Here is a 19,143-nt window from a genome sequence, read left to right as displayed (position 1 = left end):
TACACTCCTTGCTATTTTGACAACGATGATCAGGTGATCAGCAATGTGACGCCATCTGTATGGTACGATCCTGCCAAAAATAAACAGAACAATTATTTTAAACTGAACAGGTCTTGGAACATCAGATGTAACCAGTTGCCAGTGAGTGGGTGAACAATATAAGCAGTGGCGTAGCTACATGTAGGCCTGAGCCTACAATTTTTTTGAAAAATGAAAAAAACAAAAACAAAAAAAGCAAAAAAAACTAACTACTCAAACACTTTGAACAACACAAAAGTTTGTTTTATTTTAACCAAAGCAAGTTTGGTGTTTATCTTAACTACATGCAGGGTGTATTGCTTGATTTTATTGTCATCATTGCAAATATAATTGAGTGTTTTTTTGGTCATAGCTACGCCCCTGGCCTGTTAGCGATCGGTTTCCTGATAATAACATAATTATTAAATTATCAAAGCTTAGTTGTTTCCATTTAATTGCAATAAAGGGTGAAAGAAATGACCAATTTGTGAATTTTTTACCCTTTTGAGATTCAAATAGTTGATTTTTGTCATTTTTGTAAACTGACATCAGAAAAACTCGGAAGTCAAAAACGTGGAAATCTGTCAAAATATTTCCATTTAAAAGAACAGTGACAGTATCCAAATTCAAAATCAAATAAGAAGGGAAAGTACTCTTTATTGATAACTGTGTTGCACATATTGTTTTACCTATCAGGATATGAGACACTGCTTCAATATTTTTATAAGGCATTTTTAAAGTTTAACCGCAAAATATTGTTACATTGTTGAGGTCAAGGACATTTTCGAAACCACAGCCAAACTGTACATGAAAGGTTACACACTACTATAAATTCATTATAAAATTACTCATTGATACATGCTGAATTTTGTATAAGTGAATCACTTTAGTATTGTCGAATCCATTACTGGAATAGTGTATTCATTATCTTCTACTTAATACATTTCACCAAAATGAAGGGCTCCAAGTACCTGTTCCCAAATATAAAGTTACTCATGATTCCATCAAGGTGTGAGACTCCTGGTTGTACATACACCACCTTCGTACTTCTGTTTATAGGTGCGTCAACGCATTATATTTTTCAGATTTCGATTAAAAGTATGTTTTAAAGACTGGGAAAATATTTTTCTAGTACCGATGCTTCTTGAAAGTAAGCATTTTTGTCACACATCCCAACGTCGTTCTCTATAAATCACGCCAAAGTACAAGTATAAGTAAGGAAGACAACTCGTACTATATTATCAATGACAAACAGTGGTTATCTTTCTTGTTGCGTTTCTTCTAATGCTCCTTCCTTGGTGTGAATGACGCGATCTCAGTAGCCTTTTTAAAGTATAACCATGAGCAATAGCGCATCGAGGTGATGAACCTTTCCGGACAATTAATGTCAGTTAACATGTGCATGACATGTAACATAATTATAACAAGAGCTGTCACAGTATGTGACGAATGCCCCCGAATGTGACATTGACCTACGAACAAGGTCAGAACATGAAAAGTTGCTCTTGCCTTTATGTGTCAAATACATATGGCAAGTTATTTTAAATTGCCTCTGAACATAAAAAAATACCACCCATACTTGACAACCTACACTGTTATGTCCTTATATTCAGAATTCCCTTGTGAATAAACACCTTAGAGGTAGGGACATGGGTCTTGCACACGACACGTTGTCTTCGTATGTGGAACACATGTAGCAAGTGATTTTAAAATCTGTCCATACAAGGGAAAGTAACAGCCCTGACACGACAACCTATACTCTATGTCCTTATATGCAGCACTCCATTGTGAATAAACACTAAGTGTGACCTTGACCTTTGAGGTAGGGACACGGGTCTTGCACGTGACACGTCGTCTTGGTATGTGGAACACATGTGTCAAGTTTTTTTTAAATCTGTCCATACAAGGGAAAGTTACAGCCCGAACACGACAACCTATACTCTATGTCCTTATATGCAGCACTCCATTGTGAATTAACACTATGTGTGACCTTGACCTTTGAGGCAGGGACACGGGTCTTGCACACGACACGTCTTCTTGGTATGTGGAACACATGTGGCAAGTTATTTTAAAATCTGTCCATACAAGAGAAAGTTACAGCCCGGACACGACAACCTATACTCTATGTCCTTATATGCAGCACTCCATTGTGAATAAACACTAAGCGTGACCTTGACCTTTGAGGTAGGGACACGGGTCTTGCAGGCGACACGTCGTCTTGGTATGTGGAACACATGTGGCAAGTTATTTTAAAATCTGTCCATACAAGGGAAAGTTATAGCCCGGACACGACAACCTATACTCTATGTCCTTATATGCAGCACTCCATTGCAAATAAACTCTAAGTGTGACCTTGACCTTTGAGGTAGGGACACGGGTTTTGCACGCGACACGTCGTCTTGGTATGTGGAACACATTTGGCAAGTTATTTTATAATCTGTCCATACAAGAGAAAGTTACAGCCCGGACACGACAACCTATACCCTATGTCCTTATATGCAGCACTCCATTGTGAATAAACACTAAGTGTGACCTTGACCTTTGAGGTAGGGACACGGGTCTTGCACGCGACACGTCGTCTTGGTATGTGGAACACATGTGGCATGTTATTTTAAAATCTGTCCATACAAGGGAAAGTTACAGCCCGGACACGACAACCTATACTCTATGTCCTTATATGCAGCACTCCATTGTAAATAAACACTAAGTGTGACCTTGACCTTTGAGGTAGGGACACAGGTCTGGCACGCGACACTTCATCTTGGTATGTGGAACACATGTGGCAAGTTATTTTAAAATCTGTCCATACAAGGGAAAGTTACAGAGCCGGACGGACGGACGGTGCGATTTTAATATGCCCACCTTCGGGGGCATAAAAAGGATCTTGCACAAAGGAAAAACACAAAATACCACATTTACACTCTCTTTTAGGCACCGGACACCCTAGGAAGAGAACTTAAATATAGTTGGCAGCTAATTGAGCCTCGACACATACTAGACACATCCTAGAAAGAATAACCTTTCAAATTGTCTCAAAGTGCGACCACTCAAGACGTCATTCATCGCTGATATCACCGAATATGGTCTTCATGTTATTTCTTGGGGATATACCCCACCAAAGGTTGGTGGTAAATTCCCCTTTTGGCTTCAATTTTATTCAAGTCATACCACTGGATTTCATGGGGTCAAGCCATAATGCAGTGATTATAACGCGCAGACAACTTATAAATTGACAAGATGAAGACCACATTTACAGCATTTTTTTTTAGTTCCGAAGTTTGGTCACAAGTTTCATCCCCACTCCCGGTAACATAACCCTGGTATCAAATGCTCGCAAAAGCATTTCAGTCTTCTACAAAATGACATTGTGGAAAATATTTTTACATTAAGCAGCACCATTACATATTTATGTCTGATGTAGGATCGAGTAGTGTTTCTGTTTTCCTCATGGAAGGTTTATTTATATAAAGGAGATCATGAAAAAAAAAAAAAAATTCACATTTATTAGTCAATACAGTTTTTTAAATCATTATTCACATTAAATAATAGTTTAAGAATATGCAGAGCCAATCAGTATAAACAGAATTTCACAATATTGCTAACAAAGACAAAGAATCCATTTTTCATCAAGAGTTGATACAAATAACAATGTACTAAGTATTAAACGTTTTAAAGTAGTTAAGACAAACAATTTGCAGGGAATTTTTAACACAATACAGACAATCTTGCAAATCTGTCTGAAGTAAACAACCCATGTGGAAGATAGTTTTACAAAAAGGGCAAGTGCACACAAGAGTTAAAAATAAATCACTCTGACGGAATATATAGTCTGCATCATTCCGACAGTATAGAAGACTTGACACAAATATTTATAAGATTCTAGCATACAGACAGATATCTACAATATGCAAAAAACGCTTACAGGTGTATTACACACACATTTAACAGAATTGAAAGCCAGGTCTAACTAGTATCGACATCAAAATCTGATGGTAAACACACATTCACAAGCTCATCTTTTCAAGCTCTCATACCATTTTATACAATCTACCATTGTAAACTCATAAAAAAAGCAAGAAGAGTAGAACTGAACAGGACATTGTAAAGCACTGAAATTGCTACTTCAAAACAGCACTGTACACATTCAGTTGTTTGACATTTTCGACAAGGACAGGTATGAAATCTAAGCTTCAAGAGAATTTCTACAATAGTAATATCATATATCTTATGTACAAGATGCATAATGAAAGATTTTACAAGAACACACTCTATCAGGATTTCATAGAGGCAACACAAATAAACATAAAACGGCATTTATCGTGTTGCTCCAATGAACAGAATTATAAGGTAGTAATTATAAGGTAGTGATTATCATGTTTTGACAGAAATGAATAAGGATCACTGTAACCTACCATGTTAAGAAAATCAGATTCTGAATTATACTTTTGACAAAAGCTATACAAAACTGTTCACTAATTTCAAACTAAAAAAAAATGGTGCAGGTACTTTCACACTGACGAAATACATGCAGGTCACAACAAACATATCATACAAAAATACATGAACATGGAAATATAAGCCTTCTAGTACAATATCACTTTTAAAGTCATACTATGGTGTATGATATTTAATGTCAACATAATAATGCATGTGACAGAACAATTTTTTCCCAGCACATTTCAGCAGACTAAGTGTTTTATTCCCTATTAAAATGTATTATTTACCTTTTGTGCAGGTTTTAACAAAATATTCAAGGGTAAAGATTAATTTCAAAATATTTTCTTTACTTTTGCTTAGAAATAAGAAATGGCTTCAACTTACCAACTTGAAACTGACTGGCTTTAATTAACTTATTAAAATGTCTTATTTATAGTTTGAATCTATTTTCTTTGTCATTCATAAAACAAAATTATTTCAGACAGTGAAGTTTTGCCCTGTAAGATGCTATGTGCATACATTATATAACGAGTTGATGAAACTTTAACAATTCAACGCTATGTGGATTAATTTAAATGTGTGCAGAAATTATTTTATCATGTAATAACAAAATAATGCAACTATATTCTTTATTCAGATGTGAAATACCCATACCCAAAACCCTTAACCCAGTAAATTGAGAAAAAATTCACTTTATTTCAAAAATTGAATGCAAGAAAGATGTAGGGTTCTTTGTTTTTTAATGAAAAATTGGTATACATACATGTTAAATACATATATATCATAGAAATAATGAAATAATCGCAATGGCGAGGTGATCCACATGTTGATGGTTCTGTTGTGACACTCAATCCGCCCGGCTTATATTGATTATATCCATAATGTCAGAATTTCAAATTTAATTCTATACAATATACAGGCAGTCAATCAGTTGATGTATTGTGCTAGCCACCGAAATCCCTCCCCATAACCCTGACGTTTTAAAACACTGCACATAAACAGTTCCATTGGCCGACCAGGAAGGTCATTTCTAGACACTGTACCCTGAAAGAAGTGAAAATTTTTAAAGAACAGTCATAGAAAATAGTGCAACAAATATTCCAAAAAATAAATTGATTTCTCATTCTGCATGTCTTTTTATTGTCTGTACAAACCTTTCAGGAATTCCAAATTATGATAATCCATTATTTTTACAACCATTTCATACCATGGCATATATATACAAAGAGCAACAACCATTTCATACCATATATACATACACATATATATATATACAAAGAGCAACAACCATATCATACCATATATACATACACATATATATATACAAAGAGCAATAACCATTTCATACCATATATATAGACACATATATATGAAGAGCAATAATAAGAACATTAACAAGTTGTCACACTTTCGTAATGCTAACAATGCTGCGAACAAAATCATTAAAAAGAGTCATCAAGTTTCTATTCCTCAAATGAGTTGGAAGAACGATCAAACATTATAGATAGTACATTATAAATATTGAGTTATTGTTGAATTTTACGTTACTTTTTTTTATTATCATACAAAATGACACAATTATGACAAAGAGAAACCCCAAGCAGGAAGTTTATTCAATTAAACATATTCACTTGTTAAACTGAAAGCTAGAAAAATTGCTCAGCTATCATACTCTGCCAGTTGTCTGTCCATGGAGCCCGAATATACCCCTGATCTCGTCTTCACTGGCTGCACCGGGGATGTCAATCTTGTTACCCAGAACTAGCACAGGGGCGTTGGCCACCTGCTCATCTGTCAGCAAACTCTGGGGAGGGAAGCATGAAAGATTGAAATAAGCTATATTGTTATTATATCATTGGCTTTGGATTTAAATGTATGCAGAAAAAAATAACTTGTGTTGCTTTAGAACATATTTTCCAAAAGTTGATTTGATTTGGCAAAAAATGAGCTGTTGACATGTTCTTATATCTTAATCTCCAAAAGTTTATACAGTAGGTACTGTCAAAAATAGACACATGATTATCAAAGACAGAAAAGCACAGATCAATACATTACTTATTTGCTATGTAATAAGCTTGTTCGGGCAAAATTTTTAAGTTCTAATATTATTAATACTGCATGGGTTAAATATTGGTTGAGGACTTGTGGTGCATAAAAACATACTCTTTAAAACGCTCTACTCTCTCTCTCTATATATACACAGTTGAACACCCCTATTCCGAACACCGTTTATCCGAAGTTATCGTTATTATTTTTCTGTCCCAATTTTACTCCTTTTTTGTTTAACTTAATTTTTAATCTTTAATCCGAAATCGCTTGTCCGATTTTTTCGCTATTCAACGGGGGGGATTATGGTCCCAATTTGGTATTTCACACCTATTTATCAATTCTTACTTCAAACTCGATCATCTTATAGTTTTTTACACCAGGCTTCGAATGCACTCAGGTATCGGCTTGAGTTGACAATGGATCACAATACGTAAGCGCTTGTTAAAGAATGACATTGAGCACATCGTGACATGTGTGTTACAAATATTGATGTCAGAAAATGAGCGATTCATTTGGGTGATGCAGTGTGTATATAATTGCTGGTTAACACAACCTTAATATCATTCGAAAATGTCTATCTCATCAGATTCGATTGCAGCATTGCTTACTCGGCCCGCTACCGAACAATCCTTGCTTTGTTCAGAATGTATACATGTGCTGTCATTTTGTTTTAAATGTTTTATGTTGTTTTAATAATGAAGTATAATAATGAATTATTTGTCATTTATTAAACAATAAATCAACAAAAAATTTGTTAACGAAACATCACTCAAACCGAATGTATTGTATTGCTAATGTGTAACCTACATTGCTGTCTTCACTACTTAGTATTCTATGTCATCTATAATTTGCGAACGCTGTCATTTTCTGAAAATTGTTAATCTGAAATATCGCTATTCTGAAATAATTTTTTGGGTCCCAACCATTTCTGATTAAAGGTGTCAACTGAACATTTGGGTTCCTTTATGGTACCACTCTGAATACTCACATCTAACTCTGCCTTTGCTTCCCCAAAACGCCCTCTGTCATTCACATCTACGAGAAATACTATACCATCCACTGCTGGGAAATAATCTTTCCAAACTCTTCTCGCTGTTGAATAAAAATTTATCATTGAGTTTTAAGTGTTATAAATAAGTTGACCTATCCAGCATTATATTTTTTCAATTTTTTATTATTCTTCTTGACTTTCTATTGCAAATTATAACAGAACAGAGAAAATTTGTTGTTGTTTTTACTCGTTTTAGCATTACTCATCGAAAAGTGGGACTGTCTTCACATGTATACACTCACATATAGAAATATATAAAGATCTCGAATGATTTCTGAATAACATGTATTATATAGTCAAGCTTTCAGCTAAATGCGGTTGTAACACCAATCATTGCTTTTACATTTGCAGAAAACTAGTTTATTATCTTTCTTTTAATTAACAAAATGAGATATTGTGCAAGGATTCACTGATGATCTTTTGATATTAATAACTAATAAGCTCTTGCATATTGAAGATTGCTTTAACTTTATGAGATGTTTTGGCGCAATTGTTTGGTTCTTGCCAATTTCCAAGGTTTTAAAATTTGCTGAGCCAATATCTAAAAATGAGGAAAATATTGAACATGGAATCCTTTGCTAAGTTTTTCATTCCAGACCAGAGCCATTTAAAAATAAAAATAAAATAAAAACTAAACCCTTGAAAAATCACACAATCTACACTTCAACAGTACTCAAATCATCTGAATTGTTATAAAATCATAGCTTCAAATCTATGATACAGAAACTAAACCTTACCCTGCTGATGGCCACCAAGGTCAAAGGTGGTGAATCTCATCCCGCCCATTGACAACTCTTCCGAGGCTGAAAGGCGGCAAAATTCATGTGAATATTGTGTGAACAGCATTAAAGTGATGTGAGAAGTTGCTGGCCTTTGTTTGTACAGATATTCAAGTCAAAAACAAGTTAATTGCATCACAATTTACATTAATATCCATACATATTTGCCAAGGTAACATTTGTTACAACAGCCTATAAAGTTTGATAAAGCATCGGTAAATTCTCCAGTATAAATTTTAGACAAAATTGTTCATTTGTTCTTGTTCAACTATTTAACATACTTATACTAATAACACACTTAGGTGATTGCCCGTAACTTTACGAAAGGGAATTGTGAAATTAACTTTCACATACTCAAATGCACAAGATTAATTCAACTTTATCATGCAATGAAATGTACACTCTGTACACCAATATCTCTGTGAAATTTAGGATTGTTAAAAAAAGGCAGCATATAAAGCGAACACTGTTAGTTTCTTACTTGGATGCAATGTTGGGACATGCTGGGCCATTCTGTCATCTTTCAGCATGTGAAGCAGTGTGGTCTTTCCAGCATTATCCAAGCCCAGGAACACCAGCTTTCCCGATTTTTTGTAGAGCCCTTTAATGTAAACACATGCTTAGTGAATACATGCATAAAATAAAAGTGACCATTAGATGAGTTAGGTATATATGTTTGACAACGCAACAAGCAGAAATATGTCTTACAGTTGATTTGATGCTATCGAGATATGATATCATAGACTAAGTAATGATGTCATAGTTGCATCAATGGTTGTGTCTGTGGTGTTACATATTTTAACAGTCCATAGTGCTTTTAAAATATGTCCCATCACTTGCACCGCCATTCTATTTCCTCTATCTATTCTATTGGCCAATTGTTAAGAACTTTTTAAGAAGTTGAAAATGTAGTTATCAACATCATTGTTTACTTTTAAAGGCGAAATTTTATATGATGTGCTCATATATCTAAATAAAAAAGACCACACAATGATTTTAAGGTATTAACTTGAACAAAGTTCTGAACAATTGGCCAATGATGTCACAGTTGGTTTTCCGTAACTGATTAGAATTGGGGAAGCTCATTGAATGACACATTTTTAATGTCCATGGTTAATTTAAGGTCGTTAATGTTTCTTTTATGAATAACATATTTACCACAGTGTCAAAAGTCAACAAAAAAGAAAATGAACAATAAGAACTATTTCTGCTTTATGCGATAAACATATTGATGTATTGTTCATTGATGTTAACTTTCACTGCAATCATAATCGGCGATCCAGACTGTGAACAGGAAAACAATTTTCAACTTTCATTGACCTGCAACATATGTTGACAATGGTTATCATTTACATAAAAGTTATTATTCAAAGAAAGAAATCTAACATCTAAATCAATGCAAACATTAGATGAGTTAGGGTTTTTTTTAACAGTTATCAAAGTACACACAAGTCTAAATGTAAACATCAGGTAAAAAAATATTCAGACTTGTGGAAAATTCATATGATTTACCTTTATTAGAGCCAGGATTGTAAACATATATATACAGTAAAACTGCCATCATTCCAGCAGGTGATCATTTGAGAACTGGCCATTGGTGAAGGTCATGGCCTAGTCTCAACCATCTAGTTTCATATAAATATACTAACTATGGATTGAAACCTAAATAAGTGGAGGACTCGAGCACCATTGAAGGTTCCAAATACACAAATCATGCACAAAACCTTGTGTTCACCTCGTGGTTCTAATTTTAGACATTTTCGCAACAGTGTATTCCAAAATAAACTAGAAGCGCCGCAATGCGACGAAACCAGGTTTTTGTTATGGGCAATCAGAAATTATAGCCAATTAATTTGTTGTATGAGCAAGTTCAATCTGCAGCTTCATATAAGCTATATTCACACTAAGATTCATCACTATCCATCAATTCTAACTAAGTTGTTGGGCAGAAAAACATTTTTCTATTTTTAGGAACAGTGACCTTGACCCCACCTCCCAAGCTAGCTCTTCACATAAGCTACCTTCGCTCTAAGTTTCATCAATATCGGTCAATGCTAACTGAAGTTATTGGGCAGAAATCTTTTTTTTTATTTTAAGTAACAGTGACCTTGACCATTTTTCTATTTTAAGTAATAGTGACCTTGACCTTAGCCCCTCCCCACTCAAAAGCAATCCCAAGCTAGCTCTTCACATAAGCAACTTACACACCAAGTTTCATCAATATCGGTCAATGCTAACTAAAGTTATTGGGCAGAAACCATTTTTCTATTTTAAGTAACAGTGACCTTGACCTTAGCCCCTCCCCCCTCAATAGCAATCCCAAGCTAGCTCTTCACATAAGCTACCTACACACCAACTTTCGTCAATATCTATCAATCCTTACTAAAGTTATTGGGCAGAAACCATTTTTCTATTTTTAGTAACAGGCGACCTTGACCTTAGCCCCACCCCCCTCAAAAGCAATCCCAAGCTAGCTCTTTACATAAGCTACCTACTCACCAAGTTTCATCAATATCTGTCAATGCTAACTAAAGTTATTGGGCAGAAACCATTCTTTTTATTTTAAGTAACAGCGACCTTGACCATTTTTCTATTTTAAGTAATAGTGACCTTGACCTTAGCCACTCCCCACTCAAAAGCAATCCCAAGCTAGCTCTTCACATAAGCAACTTACACACCAAGTTTCGTCAATATCTATCAAGCTAACTAAAGTTATTGGGCAGAAACCATTTTTCTATTTTTAGTAACAGTAACCTTGACCTTAGCCCCATTCCCCATCAAAAGCAATCCCAAGCTAGCTCTTCCCATAAGCTACCTACACACAAAGTTTCATCAATATCTATCAATGCTAACTAAAGTTATTGAACAGAAACCAATGTTTGACGCCCGCCCGTCCGCCCGCCCAACGACAACCTCATTCTAATAACCCGGTTAACAAACAATTGCTGGGGGGATAGCTGAATTTGGGAACATTCTATCCAATTGTCACACTCAAATTAAAGACCAACTTACAAATTGTCACATTTTGTAACAGACCAAAAATGGAAACTTCAGTGGTTTGAAACATCAGATCACACGAGGTTTTAGCTCAGACCCCAGCATCCTCAAACAAATGCAGCTTTACCCAATTATGTTTTATGTCATACTTACTTATGAGGAAAACTTTGGTATAAAAATAAAAATAAGTGTTAAATGAGCATGCAAGCAGCTCAATCTGTCAAACTTTCATGCACAGACAAATTACCAGTTTACCACTCACTGGGATGAAGTGTAGGTACAGGTTGAATTAGATGGCCCTCTTTAAGGACACTCAATAATGTGGTTTTACCAGCATTATCTAAACCAAGAAATATCAGCTTTCCCCTTTTGCTGGTGAGGCCTTACAATGCATAAACATATTCATTAAATCGATTTGACACTGACAAAGTCATCAAATATGCACTATAAAAAATATATGACTTATGAAACCAATCATTATGTCATATAATGAAGAGCCTAGTGGAATATCAATGCTTTCCAATTATCTATATAATGATATGGAAAGTTTCAACCCCTTATGAAACTGGCCAGTACCAGCAGAAGCTCACGTTAAAGACCTTACAAAATAAAATAAATAATCTACAGTAAATTAAAAATAGACTTATAACTAATCTTTTACAGTGTACTGGCTAAGGTCACAAATCCGAACACTTTTTGAGGTTTTTCACAATTATCTTGGAGAGTTTTTGTTGTAGTAAGTTAAAATTGTGTATGAAACATTATTGGTTAATGTATCAACATATGTCAAAGTACAGATTCACGATCTCATCAATTTTATGTTGAATATTGTTTATTTTATAGACAGTAAATCGCCCTTAAATCTATGGAGGGCACAAATACAGAACACTTGAAAAGCGAAAATACATGGTCATGCAATTATAATTAATAAGTATGCTATATTAAATAAACACTCAGCTGCAAAGTTATTTACTGTTTCCGATGTTTTTCAAAACACGCAATTCAAATGTAAAGCGTGATTTCTATTTATAAATATCTTGAATGTAGGTCAACATCTTGAATGTAGGTCAACATAACTGCAAAACCTAAATATGCGCTTGCGCCCTCTGACGTCATTCCCCCGTGTGCTACATTTTGATATTTAAGCGTATAAACATTGAATGGCATTTTTTAGAAAAATACTCAACAAAACAATATGAAACTTCGCAAGTGTGACCAAGGCAAGACTTTGTATTGATCTAGATCATCGAATAATCCATCACGGTAAACAAACATGTGTTTTAGCTGGTGTTCGGGATTTGTGCCCTGTTCGGAAATGTACCGTCAACCAGTACAGTACTTAATAATTTAAAAAGAAATAAAGAATTACCTAAATAGTTCAGGACGCCAGTTAGCCAGTCCAAAAGAAACATTTTCAGGTCTATCTGCAAAAAAAAGTAACATTTAAGTTAAACTTGCAGTTTCTTTTTATCTAAATCAAAGATGAAATGCTGAGACTAAGCATTTATATGGGCTTTTTTTCACTAAACCGGATCTCCACAAAACCGGAATCCTCGGGATACCGGACTTCAGAGTCCCGTTTTCCCCCTTCTATTTTCAATGTAAAAAATCCCTACTAAACTGGAACCCCGGAATTCCGGATACCGGACAAAAAATCGAGAAAATTTGTTAGTTGTCAACGTAATTTTACCTCACATAACCGGACTTTTATTTGTTCAAACATGTCAAAATAATTTTGTGTATTAGGAATTCGCGAATCGCGTGTCACTTTGTTTTGACAGCCGGTGCGTCGTTAAATATTACACCTGTGATGTTGTGTTAACTCGATAATGATGATTGCGCTGTGGATTGACTGTCGCGTGATAATCAAACGATAATCAAACTTGTGAAAAGAAAATTGATTGAAACATTAATTTGTTTGTTGCAGATAATAAAGAACTAGAAACGGATATTTAGTGATCATTTTGGAGGGTTGTTTTATCTAAAGACTTCTATGATTGAATCAAATTAGAGCGGTGCGTTAATTAAATCACAAACATACTAAAAAAGCATTAAATTACGCGAGTTGTTTTATTTCAAGACTTGGAAAAAAGATGATTATAAAAACGCAGAAATGTTTAATTATGCTTATGACTTTTGCAAGTGCTTTAATCATGTCTCAATCTCGGTTTAAACGTTTGAGAATTGAACTGTCCCTAGAGGACAAAAGACTTTAAAGGTTAACTCAGTTAATATTTTGAGTAAACTTACCCTGTACATCAAATCCCCACTAAACCGGAATCCTCACTAAACCGGATTTTTTGCCCAGTCCGGACCTTGTCCGGTTTAGTGAGTTTCCACTGTATACTGCTGACAAAGGATCATTGATGTACAAGAATATGGATGCCTTTGATACTTCAGATACTTCTACACATATGAATGAACAGGTTATTTACTCATTACTTAATTATGTGGTTTACCCCATAACAAAGAAGCTTCCTTGGAACAGTTAACAAGGAGTATTGAGAGTTACTAATGTTAAAGTGTTACTTCAAATATTTTTACATCTTCGGTATAGGACAAGTTAAGAAGAGCATGCAGAGCTTAACCTGTCAAAAACAATAGACAGAAAAAAATCCAAATCCCTTTACATATGGACACATTCAATGACAATGTTTGACATAATAAAATCAGACAGATGATATTCAACAAGGAAGACCAACAGGCAAAGAAAGTAGAAGCAAAAATGCACCAGTCAATTGTAACCACACACCCTCAAGGTCCCTGAAATAGCGGGGACTTCGACTTTCGGTCCAGCCAACCCTGGCTAAAATCCCCGCCCTGCAGGAACGAAGAGATTTTAAAATCCCCACCAAATGCCCCGCACCCCAGAGACCCTAATTAAGGCCCATTCCCCGCAGTGCCGTTTTTTTGTGGTTTTGTCTTCGCGCAAAATGTAGCGGGGACTAGACAAAACCACAAAAAACGGCACTGCGGGGCCACCTGAAAGGTAAAAACACGACCCATTTCCCCGACTATTCCCGGTCTACCCCCAGACCTGGGGGCGGGCGTGGTTACAATTGACTGGTGCACCAGTATACATCCAATACTGGCCAGATTGAAAGACTATACAATCCAGATTGAGTCCCATACGGCAAAATAAGTCTTGCCATATGGTCTTTCGATCAGTGCTGTATTGGTCTTTTTATCTTGGCCATGTGTCCGCCAAACTGGGCTGTATAGTTTGCCGATCTGAGGGGTATAAACTTTCATCCTGGTCTGTATAGTTTGCTTTTCCCTACACCTACTGCTTAGGATTCATAACATTAAGGTTAGATTTCATTCATTCTGATTGAAAGCTGTTGTCATTGTGGTCTTAAATTGAACCATACATCGTATGTTGATGGTATAGTTTTCTCCAAACAGATGTTTTGTAAATAAAACCTTATTCTTAACATAAGGAATGTATAGAACATATATAAACACCGGCAAAACAAATAACAGTTTAACCCCACCCACAAATGATGACCAAACGATAGAGAATCGAAAACATGAATCTTTACAAAAAGTGAGTTATTGACAACAATATAAATACGAAGGGCAGTCAGGAGTCAGGGGAACCTTATCCACAATCAAATTAACTTAAAATCTAGTTAAAATGTAAAGAAATATGGTCTATAATGTGAATACTTTACGTGTTTTCGACTTCTTTTTTGACACGAAACAACATGGAAGTTTCCAAAGGTAAATATTTGTTAGGACGCATGTGATTGGCTTACTTGGATTTCTTAGCCAATGAAATTGCTTGTAACAATATTTGCACTTGTCAAAGATGTCTGCGCTCTGTGCTATGCGGAAGGTGAAGAAATATGATTTATTTTCATATATTTTCGAATGTAGACCCGTTTTTCATCTGAACATTTTCAACGTAGTAAATTGATCAGTCAATGCTAAACAGTGGGCTGTTAAATTTATCCTAATGTCGAAGTGAATTATTGCCAAGAGCAAATTCTTATGTTCGTACACAATAATGTTCGTACAGATGTGTTTCGCATATTAATTCCAGTAATTTTAGTTAATAAAAACACAAATAATTTCAGATTCATTTTAAAGTTTGCATTCTCAATAGTACTTTGTTTTATTGACATATAGTCACAATGAAGCTGTCCAGGAAGTAGTCTACTAAAATATAATAATAATTGAACACTCTTTTTAATCACAGGCATCTGAATCATTGTTTGTCACAAAAATGTTGATTAAAACCATTTTGGGTACATACAATGAGATAAACAACACATCTGAAGATATTTAGTGCCTTTGATATACAAAAAAGAAACAAGGTATGTAACTCAGACTTACTGGATTTCACGGTAGAGTCCTAGTCTAAAATAATAGACGTGTTATACGGGATTCTTCCAATCCCTAACGTCTAAACAGGAATGTGCAAAAAACGGGGGTGTTTTAAAAATATTGAAATTCTTTTAAGTGAAGTATTTTATGGTTGAAATTGATCATAAAGAGTTATATTCATATTTTACCATGTAAGTGAAATGTTATTTTGCACTAAACAAGCATTTCATGCATTAAAACAAGTTGTTTACCTTTCCAACAAAACGAAAGTTGACTGACACTGACAACAATTATGCGAAGGGGGACAACTCGTTACAATCATAAGAACTCGGCCTCCTCCGACAAAGCTTCGAGAAAGACCTCGTTATACAATCGTAACAACTCGGCCATGGCCGAAATGTTCCGAGGGATTTAAAACTGTGCCCTGAAGCCTTGCAGGTGCCCTTCATGTATATATCATTATGTTTTGATAGAATAAAATGAAGAAAAGCCGTCAAACTCATAATTATAAGTTGAATATTTATTTTTTGTGTACGGAACTAATATATAATAACATTATCTGGTAATATTTCTTGTTTTTATGATATTTTATAGACGCTATATGCTTTAACCCGGAATCCTGATCGGAACAACTACCCACTTTTGATACTAAACAATTTGTACATGAAGGATTTGCCATATCAAAAATCTAAAAAAATCCGTCAACGTACAATTATTTGGACTAGGTAAAGTCCTAGTCCACCTAAATGGCCGTCAACGAGTCTTTTGACGATTTGTTTAATATGGCAGACTCGTGACGTCCACCATCCCAGCAAAAAGTAGCAAGCGGTCCTTGCGCAGAGAATCCTCGCGGCCACAATTTTAAATTATCTCCGTTATAAATTCTACGAAAATATTATTGCCTACTATTAAACACATATTAAGTTATGTCAGTATGCCCAAAAAACATGTTAAGTTATCATAAAACACGTAAAGTGTCGATTGTTTATCAAGTATCGGGTGTTTATCAAGTATCCTGATATCGGTAAATCTGGGACAAATCTGACTGGTTGTGTACATGTATAATGGTATTCGTGACCCATAATATAGTAATGTGAAAATAACAACTCTAATGACCAATTTAATCAAGTTCAGATCACTGTCGGATAAAAATTGAACAACTTTGTCATTATTATTCAACATCAATGCATATTATTACAGTATATCATTTCGCCCGTTGTTAAATGGTAGAGAGTTGTAGCGTTACAGGGATACATAAGAAATGTCTAAATAATAAAAAGTGAATCCCTGATCGCTCATTATTGTAGCTAGGTAGAGTCCAGTTTTATGCAAATTTGTCAACCAACATATAAACAATCCATTTTAAAATAAGTGACATGAAAAGGGGAGTCAATTACCTTTAAAATGGTGTGCGATATGTTGGTTTAACTATATTGTCTTTAGACAAACAAGCATAATTCAATGTCCCATTTTCGTGGTTTTCTTTAGTCTGAAACAGTACAGCAAATTCCAACCTTCAATTTTCCCCGAGTAAACAGCACTGAACACAGACCTATTGAGCTGATTTTGTGCTTCAATGTACAGATAAATTAATTAAATTCCAAAATATCACAAAAAGACTTACATCACAATGTTAGAAACAACTGTATCAACTTTATATAGCAGGACTTGTTCCAAAAAATTATGCCAAGCCCAAGCAATATTATAAAAATTGTGCTGGTTCATCCAAAAGGCTAATTTCAATGGCTGCTTTTCCATAATTTATATGTATCCTTTATTTCAGAATCAGTCTTTGGCCATACCATTTGTGGCTTTAAGAGGGCTACACACTACATCAGCAGCTCATGCCAGACCCATACCCAAGAAACATATCGGTGTTGGTCGCTTCAGAATCAGCAAAGACAGGTCAATACCCCTGACATACGATGAAGCCAAGGCATCATTTCGCATTGGTGAAGAGAAGTCTTGGAACACATGGAATACAAGTTAGTTGAGGGAAAATCTATATTATGAACACTTTAGAACTGTTTTTATTTCATACATTTACTGATACACATCTGATAAAAAAAAAGTGAAAGAGATAGAGTCACACATCTTGATATCAAACAATGTATTTCATCTCATGATCATTCAGTTATTAAAGCTCTAAGTAATCAATCCATTCGGTAGTTTTAAAATAATTTTTCAATACTGATGTATTATTACATTTTTAAAGTCATGTGTACTGTACAAGATTCATTCTTGTCATGAATCCCTCCTTAAAGGTTGGACCAAAAAAAATCATGGTTCATTATTCAATTACATCATCATTGTGAATAGTCAATAATTGAGACTGATGGTTCGATGTAATGTGATTAAAATTTTAATAATTTGTTTCTTCTTTCAGGTAATTTAAAAGATGAAGGTCGCCAAAGCCGAACAGTGACGGAAGATCAATTTATCCGCAACTTTATTGATGGAACATGGCACAATAAACAAGCAACGGACATAGTGATAAAACGCAGACATAATATGATTGCTATTTTCATGTACATTTTGGCTCCAAGGGATCTTCAGCCAGTTTACTTCCTTACAGGATATACCGAAGAGCTGCTATCATGTTTGCTTAAGTGTCCAGTAAAGTTGGAACTACAATCTTTAAATAAGGCATCCGACTTAACATTTAAAATGATATAAAATATAGACATTCACAATCCATGTTCGTTTGGAATAGTAAGACTATCATTATGGCAGTATTTAGTGTAATGATGTAAAATATGGAACTGTTGAGGATATATTGAAATTTAATGGTAGTATTTAGTGTAATCTCAATTATCTGTTTTTATCCTGATGTCTTTTTCAAGAATAATTACCTTGATGGTTTTAAATTGATGCCACTTGAAGTTTTAAAGTCTAAAAAGTACCAACATTTAAGTTGGTGGATGCATTTACAATACATGATGGCTTTTTGATGGCATAGAGCATTGTAAACTGACCCAGTGACCTTCATGTATACGTACATATATACATTTGCATGATATTGCTTGTGAATAAAAGATGGCTCTATTAAATAGGGACTTTTGAGTTGATAACATTTTTAACTTTGAAAACAAGGCCACACCAAATTGATTTCTATGTTAAGCTTTAGGTTCAATTTGAGAACCTACTAGCCCAACAGGATAAAATTTACTTTCAAACAAAATGAATGTTATTCTCCGTACAACAAATGTGCTTGATGGATAATTTTTTTCTAGCATCGTATACATGTGCAGATCCATACATCTAGAATATTAAAGTTTTCTCTTTATATTCTTTACTTAGACTAATGTTATTGTTGAAACCCATTATGAGAGTAAGAGACTTTTCACAATGGTAGTTCTGTGTGTGTGTGTGAGTGAAAGTGAATCTGTACACAATTTGTCTTGGCTTTGTCTTGACCGTGACTTAAAGGATTTTCAAAAAATTTGTTCATGATGAGGCGGCATGTCGCGCACAAGACCTGTG

General features: G+C 34.8%; 2 protein-coding genes across 3 annotated transcripts; one reads left to right on the top strand and one right to left on the bottom strand.

Moving 5' to 3' along the window:
* Positions 1–3,507: 3,507 nt before the first annotated feature.
* On the bottom strand, positions 3,508–15,085 carry LOC128219147 (GTP-binding protein SAR1b-like). 2 transcript variants are annotated; one of them, XM_052926976.1, is made up of 7 exons: positions 15,006–15,085; positions 12,701–12,755; positions 8,816–8,935; positions 8,293–8,358; positions 7,493–7,596; positions 6,128–6,259; positions 3,508–5,499 (listed from the first exon to the last, which is right to left on the bottom strand). In XM_052926976.1, the coding sequence occupies exons 2-7, from the start codon at positions 12,741–12,743 to the stop codon at positions 5,383–5,385; spliced, it is 582 nt and encodes a 193-aa protein (XP_052782936.1). In that variant the 5' UTR covers positions 12,744–12,755; positions 15,006–15,085; the 3' UTR covers positions 3,508–5,382. The 2 variants fall into 2 exon arrangements, with proteins under 2 accessions (XP_052782936.1, XP_052782929.1); XM_052926969.1 differs by having other exon boundaries at positions 15,001–15,078.
* Positions 15,086–15,121: 36 nt separating this feature from the next.
* On the top strand, positions 15,122–18,716 carry LOC128245327 (28S ribosomal protein S24, mitochondrial-like). Its single transcript, XM_052963455.1, has 3 exons — positions 15,122–15,169; positions 17,444–17,645; positions 18,047–18,716. Exons 1-3 carry the CDS (start codon positions 15,143–15,145, stop codon positions 18,334–18,336), a joined length of 519 nt encoding a protein of 172 aa, XP_052819415.1. The 5' UTR covers positions 15,122–15,142; the 3' UTR covers positions 18,337–18,716.
* The last annotated feature ends 427 nt before the right edge of the window (positions 18,717–19,143 follow it).

The sequence above is a fragment of the Mya arenaria genome, chromosome 2, assembly GCF_026914265.1.
Source record: "Mya arenaria isolate MELC-2E11 chromosome 2, ASM2691426v1".
In the NCBI taxonomy this organism is placed as follows: Eukaryota; Metazoa; Mollusca; class Bivalvia; order Myida; family Myidae; genus Mya; species Mya arenaria.
Note: the sequence above shows the minus strand (reverse complement) of the source record. Positions and strands in the feature narration are given on the sequence as shown.

Coding starts and splice junctions, on each gene's coding strand:
- LOC128219147 (XM_052926976.1), bottom strand. CDS start 12,743: ATGTTTCTTTTGGACTGGCTAACTGGCGTCCTGAACTATTTAG. Junction 8,359..8,815: donor TGTCCCAACATTGCATCCAA/GTAAGAAACTAA, acceptor GCCGCCTTTCAG/CCTCGGAAGAGTTGTCAATG. Junction 5,500..6,127: donor ATGGACAGACAACTGGCAGA/GTATGATAGCTG, acceptor CACTTCTTTCAG/GGTACAGTGTCTAGAAATGA.
- LOC128245327 (XM_052963455.1), top strand. CDS start 15,143: ATGTCTGCGCTCTGTGCTATGCGGAAG. Junction 15,170..17,443: donor CGCTCTGTGCTATGCGGAAG/GTGAAGAAATAT, acceptor CCTTTATTTCAG/AATCAGTCTTTGGCCATACC. Junction 17,646..18,046: donor TTGGAACACATGGAATACAA/GTTAGTTGAGGG, acceptor TTCTTCTTTCAG/GTAATTTAAAAGATGAAGGT.